Source organism: Sesamum indicum, unplaced genomic scaffold, assembly GCF_000512975.1.
Source record: "Sesamum indicum cultivar Zhongzhi No. 13 unplaced genomic scaffold, S_indicum_v1.0 scaffold00188, whole genome shotgun sequence".
Lineage (NCBI taxonomy): Eukaryota > Viridiplantae > Streptophyta > Magnoliopsida > Lamiales > Pedaliaceae > Sesamum > Sesamum indicum.
The window spans coordinates 162,501-169,830 of record NW_011628083.1 but is presented as its reverse complement, the minus strand read 5'-3'; the positions used below and the strand labels follow the sequence as shown (position 1 = coordinate 169,830).

Here is a 7,330-nt window from a genome sequence, read left to right as displayed (position 1 = left end):
TGGCATATTATTACCATCGTTGGTAAAATGAAGTATGCTGGCTACAGGTCTTCAATTCTAGAACATTCTTCTATTTTGTCTTTAAGTGGACAGGAGAATGTGAAACTTCTCATCATATTACGTTATTCTTCCTTTGCAATCAGATTCAGTTAAATCATGTTGGCTTTCCAAAAGGTCCATTTATCCAAAAGAGATATTAATATAATGCTGTTGTACGAGTCTATGAAACTACTTTTATAGTAATTTAATAATTTTTAACTGTTTTTCTTGGTATGAAAAGAGTTCGACATAGTGTGAATATGTACATTTGGGAGATTGATGGAGGCCTGCCAATTGGATAGGAAGATTAGATATTATGTATCCACTGTATTGATAGGTGTGCCCCCTCTGTGTCATGAGGTTGTGTTATTGGAAAAGGAATTGGATTTACGAATTAGAATCTTGGTACGTATCTTGAGTCGTAACTATGATTCTCGTTCTCTGGTGGCAAATAGGGAAATTCTGCAGATATGCTTCTCCAGGACTTTTATTTTATGAAGAAATTGAATATTTCATTGAGTTGTTAAATTATTATTGAAAAGGTAAAGGCTTGTGCAACTGTCCACATATCTACTTCCAAGTCTTGTAACTGTATAGAGATAAAGAACTGTAGGTGCCTGTCCATCTCTGTTATGTGAAAACCAGGTTGGAGCAACATTGATTTTCTGTGATGTTTTAAACATTTGCAAGGGGTTATTTCCTAAGAAGTCTCTCCTATTTATGGCATCCTTAGATTAAACCTTAAAAAGGTTGTTGGACACAGTTTTCAGACTCTTTGTTCTCCTTCAGGTTTTGGATCGTGGCGAGAAAATTGAATTGCTGGTAGATAAAACAGAGAACCTGCAATTCCAGGTGAGTCCTCTCTTTCTGCCCTCTATGCTAAGCTATGGAATTTTAGGTTTCCTTTTAATGTGCTTATGGAGATTTGTTCAGGCTGACAGCTTCCAAAGGCAAGGAAGGCAGCTACGTCGGAAGATGTGGTTGCAGAATCTTCACATGAAGCTGATGGTTGGAGGAGCTGTACTCATTCTAATCTGCCTCATCTGGTTTATGTTTCGTTGAGATTCCGAACGTTTGGTCTTCAAAACATGCTGCGAGCATTGTTTTCTCCTTCATGTACAAAAACTGGTAGTCTACTACTATATGTACATTTGTTTTGTTCCGCACGGTCACGCTGTTATTTCGTTAACTGTATTTTACAACGGAGAGTTTAGCATTTTTACGATTGATCTAATAAATATAGACAGCTTGTATCCTGTTAAATAGCAGGTTCCCCTAAAATCCTCCGTTATTATCTCTTTATCGCCTTAAAGCTTAAGAATCCCAAACATGGTGCTATAAGAACCGATGACATTTGCACAACGTTGGCATGGAGCTCACTATTATCAAAGTCTTTTTTAAGGGACTGGTGTTTGGCAAAAACATACTATGGAAATTGTTTTTTCCAATTGAAAAACATACGTATTGATTATAGCAGTTCTGGTGATCAGGGATTTCATTTGAGTCTGCAGGTCACGATTTGATTTAAACCGTTGGGGGCTGGAAGGTAAGGGCACAATTTGGCAATTACAGGGTGTTTTAATCTCTTATGGTGTGCATATTTTGATGTGCAAGTTAGTTTAAGGATAGCCCGATGCCCAGTTAATCAAGAGGGTTGGGCCGGGGCTCCATATTACCTTAACCCGTTATCCAATTAATCAAAACGGATTTGGAACGGGGCTCCAAATTACTCTTAAGACACCAATAACCAATTACATTCCTGAAAATTCCGTTCACAAGATCTCTCACACATAATCACAAAATTAATTTAGACCAATCTTCCCAATATTATTATTTTTTTCATAATTATAAAAAAAATTAAAATAAAACGGAACAATATTCCCAATATATACTAACATTTTTTACATAGTAATGTAAAATAATCACAAAATTAATTTAGACCAATTTCTCCATTATTTACATTTTTACATATCAATCAAAAAAATTAAAATAAAACGGAAAAATATTCCCAATATATACTAATATTTTTACATAATAATGTAAATAATTACAAAATTAATTTAGACCAATTTTTCCAATATTAACATTTTTACATAATAATAAAACAAATTAGTACATTCTTTTCTATTAACATACTAATGTCAATAATCCAAAAATTTAGACTATACTTTTATATAATTTGTGTAGATAATGTCTAGTGGTGCGTTGCCTCTACCCCATGGTCGAGGGCGTGGTCGTAGCCCGCCACTGCCACTAGTACCTTCATATGCTTCCCAGGTTAGGGAAGCATCCCCTCGACCACCTACACCACCGGATACGCCCACACCGTCCCCCTCCCCCCGTAGACTCCAGATGATACTGGTACATCTGGAGCTGCATGTATGCCTGCGGATGCCACTATTAGTTCCCCCACCATCAGCTAGACAGTACATTAGCCTCGATGATACGAGGTAAGTTTGTTTACCTAATTTTATATTATTAATTATTTTTGAATATGTTAATTAATTGTTAAATATCAAATTAATTTAAGGTCTGACCGGCGGTTCCACGAGCGCATCAATGCGGTCATGTGAAGATATTTTCTCCACCCGTGGCCGTGTCTGAGGCAGGTGCCACCAGAGCACCAACATTTCTGGTTCGAGCACATGAAAGTAATTAATTATAAATTAATTTATTTTTATCTAATATATAATTTAATTATTTAATTTATTAATATTTTGTTTAATCTTATTACTGTAGATGACCTACGGTGGGACTGTGACAATGAGTCCAAGTTTCGAATCTTCCACATGTGGGCCGGGAAGTACATCTGGAAGACCAGTCTAATCAAGCCACTTTGGTTGGCCAACGAGGTCTGGCTCCAACTCTAGGCGTTCTAGGCGAACGAAGACTTCCAGCAAGAATACTCCAAGAATCGATTGTGTATCAGGGTGGGAGGGTCTTCCTCAATCGGCATGCACAAGAGAAAATTGATAAGTAAATAATAATTTCTGTCTAGTAAATCATTATTTTTAAATATGATGCTAACTAACTATTTTTTCCTTATACAGGAGACGGAGCTCGGGCAACCGCCCAAACAAATGTAGTTATTCGAGCGCTGCTATGAAAAGAAAGAGGATGGGGGTTGGAGCGGGCCGAGGGCGGCGGAGGTGGCGGTAAGTAGCTAATTTATTGATATTATTTTTTTAATAATTAAAGTACTAACAATTTTGTTTGTTTTGCATGAGAAGTTCCAGAAGTTGCTGGAGGATCATCAGCCGCAACCCAGGCCGACGACCTCGATGCCCCCACCGAATTCGAGGCTTCAATGGTGATAACAGACTAACAGATGTGGCTGACTACAGTCACGGGCAAGAACAAGAACTGATTATTCGGCCTTAGTTCTGAGGCCATGTCTCCAGCCGTACATTCACATTACTATCGCCACCGCCAAACCCAGCCATAGAGGACCGCATGGGCTGCCTCGAGACGATGATGACCGACATGATGGACATGATGCTGGAGATGCAGGCCTCCTCGTCGTCTACAACACGCCCTCCAACGAATCCCCCGGCCGAGAATCAGGATGCTGACGAGGTGCGTTTAGATTAGGTTTTATATATTTTTTATTTTTATAATTAAATACTTTTTTATATTAATATAATATTTTTTTTACTATTCATGTTTCATAATATTTATTAAATTCTATTATTTTATATTTATTCAATTAATTAAATTTATAGATAAAATTCAAATTTCATTAAATTAAATTATATATGAAAATTTATTAAAATATATAAATTTATCAAATATATTAATAAATTATAAAATTCAAAACTTAAGAACGGGCTTAGTAATGCTAAAGAAAATGTTATAAATTTTATAAAAACCCGTTCCAAGATCTGTTACAAAGACTGTTCCGAAAAAGTGTTCCTAAACTGGATGAACCGTTTCAAATTAATAGATAACCTTTCCAAATACAAATATTAATCAGTATCTAATATGTGTTCCTAATTATATAAACCATTCCTAATGCTATTACTAAAACAGTTCTACAAATATGTTCCAAATTCAATAACCCGTTGTGGAAAATAGTTCCAAACACCGTTCCTAAATTGATCCCAATTAAAAAAAAAACAGTTTGAAAATTAAATCACGAATATTATAAATACCATTCTAAAATTTCACCAAAAAAAAATAAGTAACCCGTTCCAAAAATTGTCCCTTACCGTTCTAATTCATAAATTAAAATTTTTTTGGACTAAATCGATATTAAGAACGATTTTCAATTACCGGTACAACAACCATCCCAAATTGAAATGGTTTCCCGTAACCATTCCTAAATTTTTATAACGCCAATTGCAAGGACGGATTTTAATCTGTTTCAAAGTCCGTTCCGAATAAGTTTTATGTTCTTGTAACCATTCCAAAGTATATAAAAAAAAAAAAAGAAAACCGTTCCAAAATCCGCCCCTAATTTCGCCTTTTCTTTGTAGTACTATTATATGATTAACAAATTATATAACAAACAGTAGTCATACCTCAAATATTCAAATTACACTTTAGTGTATCTTAGTGAAAAAGTGTTTATATAGGGGAAGTGATTTAATTGATTCATCTTTTAATCTCTTTTGCTTTTAAAATATTTGCTCTACATGTCAATTAATTTAATTGATTTTTTTAATATGAAAAGTAATCTAACTAATTCTCAATTATATCTATGCTAAGAAATTTTTCAATGCATCCTTTCAATTTTTTTGAATTGTTTTAGTAATTTTGTGTTATATTATAAGAGTATTTTTTATCTTGTAAGTATAATATATTATGTATATAATATTAAAACAATTAATATGAGTAAATAAGTACATTGTGAAATATAATTAATAGGAATAAATATGGATAATGTGAAAAGTAATTAATAAGAATAAATATATGTAATGTGAAAGCAATCAATAGAAATTAACAAGTACATTATTTTACAATGTAAAATAATATTACAGGGTTAATTTAGTTGAATAAAAAAAAAAAAAAAGAGAGAAAGCAACTTTTAAACTCATTCATACTTTTATAAATATATAGATAGGTTCCATATTCTTAGGGGGTTGTTGGACTGAGTGGAATATCTGCGTAGATCTCCAAACTTTATAACAACCTACGTTGTAGCCTCTTTACCTTGGTAGACGAATGGTTTCCTGCCATCTGTAAAGGTGGCCACGTTGCTTGGATAGGCGAGTTTCAGGTTGTCCCTCCTCGTGGGTCGGTGGACTTCTGCTACAACTCACCTCTCCTCAAAGCCATAAACGGGTACCTAGCCTGAGGGCCTCACTCTCTTGGACCTCTTGTATTTGAAAATTTTTTGTTGGACCTCATGTGAGTTGGGCCCATTCTGGGGCCTAGTGTATTTTTAAGGCATCAACGGACAAAGCCCATAGTTAGACTAATAATGTCGGACCGTGCATTTGATGGTGACTATAGAACCAACTATCTGTGTTGATCTAAAACATTTCAAGTCGATAACTCTAAAAAATGGGCATTGATAGTTCTGTAGAGACTTGCATTAAATGATGCATTCAATAATGGGTGTTTGTGTTTCATCGATGATAGATGCGTGACATCTATGCATTTTAGTGGGTGCTTGACAAATTAGTTGTCAAGTTTACTGAATTGACTCGTATGAGTTATCAAATAGAAGCTAATGTGGCATGGTCGATATGACTAGAACCTCTTAGGTGTGATATTTGAGAAATTAAAACTCTGACCTAAGGAGCCACATTAGCTTTATGCATGGGCAATTGTTGTTAGAATAGATGATTAGAAAGTCAATTGAATTGGCGGTTTTGGAAACTGTTCAACAATTTTTATTAAAGCAATATTATCCTGATGAATATGATAAGTATTCATTCTTGACATATATGTTTGTTCTACTTGCCATTTACGTTAAACATTTGCTTTAACGTCACAACATATACTTACAAACCAATTAGATAGCCCATGTGGTTGGGTTGCATGATTGATGGAGACTATAAAATCAACTTTTGAGGGTTGGTCTGAAATGTTCCGAATGGAGGACCTCCAAAATGCACATTGAATGTCCTATAGAGACTTGCACTAAATATTGCATTTATTGAATGAGTGTCGTGTTCCATCAGCGGCAGAGGTTAGACGTCCAAGCAATTTCAATGAGTTAGTTGACAGTGTAGTTAACTGACTGAACTAACTCGCGGGAATTGTCATATGAAAGCCTTGGAGGTCTGGTCTGTATGACTGGAATTCCTGGCTCAGATAGTATGAGAGTAGTCCTCAAACTTTAGAAATCATGACAATTACTTGCATATGAAGGTTGATCTTGGATCTGGAGAGAGGTGATTGTTTCACGGTAATAAGCATTATAAATCTTGTCCAGTGCAATTAGAATGTGTAGTAAGGACGGTGAATTTTAAAAGGAGGATCGGTCCTCTACTAGTATATAACAACGATATCTCCTATGCATTTGGAGACGTGTTCATACCTTTTGACCATGGCCACAGTGGTAGGTTGAATAAGAAATGGTTTGCTATGTCGAGCAATGGAGCAAAGAGTGGTCTCAAGTATTAAAGCATAGATTCTTAATCCAAAATAGGAACCGACATTTTATGCCCTATTCTAAGACCGGGAGTTGGTAAATTGAAGGACCGTATTTGTATGGAATTCGAGAGCCTAAATATTCACATTGATATTCAGATAGTCCTTAATGTCATTGACCGTTGCTAGACAGTCGCACATGGTAGCGGGATCTCCTGAGTAATGGTTGATCAGAAATAATTAATTAATTAAATTTAATTAATCAGTTGTATTGGACACGAGTCCAAGTTTAGCTAAATGTGAACCTAAAGAGTCACACATAGATAATCGAGGAGAAAAAAAAATTTAGAATTAATTCTGAAAGATATAAATAATTGAATTATTTACACGTTGGATGATCCAAATATGAGTGGCCCGAGATTAAATTAATTTAATTGAACTTGTCTTAATTAATAAAATTAATTAGGAATATTTTGACTTATGTCTTTAATTGGATTGAATGACAATGAGATCAATTTAGTTTGAATTTTATTGAATTGGATTTAATTAAATTCATTTGGACCTTTGGGCTTTTTTTAATTTATTTAAGACGAAGCCCAGTCCACTATATTAGGGTCCATTAGCTAAGGGTTGATTTTCAAATAAGGAAGGGAGAAGTTGGACTTCCCTCTACTTGAAAACTTCAGATGATCGAGTTGCATTTTTGAAAAGTTCAACTTGGCCATATATGGTATCATATAGAAGAGAGCTT

General features: G+C 34.7%; 1 protein-coding gene across 1 annotated transcript in view; it reads left to right on the top strand.

The window, feature by feature from the left end:
* The window catches only part of LOC105179674 (vesicle-associated membrane protein 727), a 4,082-nt gene extending 2,780 nt beyond the window's left edge, over positions 1–1,302 (top strand). The window contains 2 exon segments of the mRNA XM_011103323.2: positions 829–891; positions 973–1,302. Coding sequence (XP_011101625.1) covers positions 829–891; positions 973–1,101 — 192 coding nt within the window. The 3' untranslated portion in view covers positions 1,102–1,302.
* Positions 1,303–7,330: the final 6,028 nt, after the last annotated feature.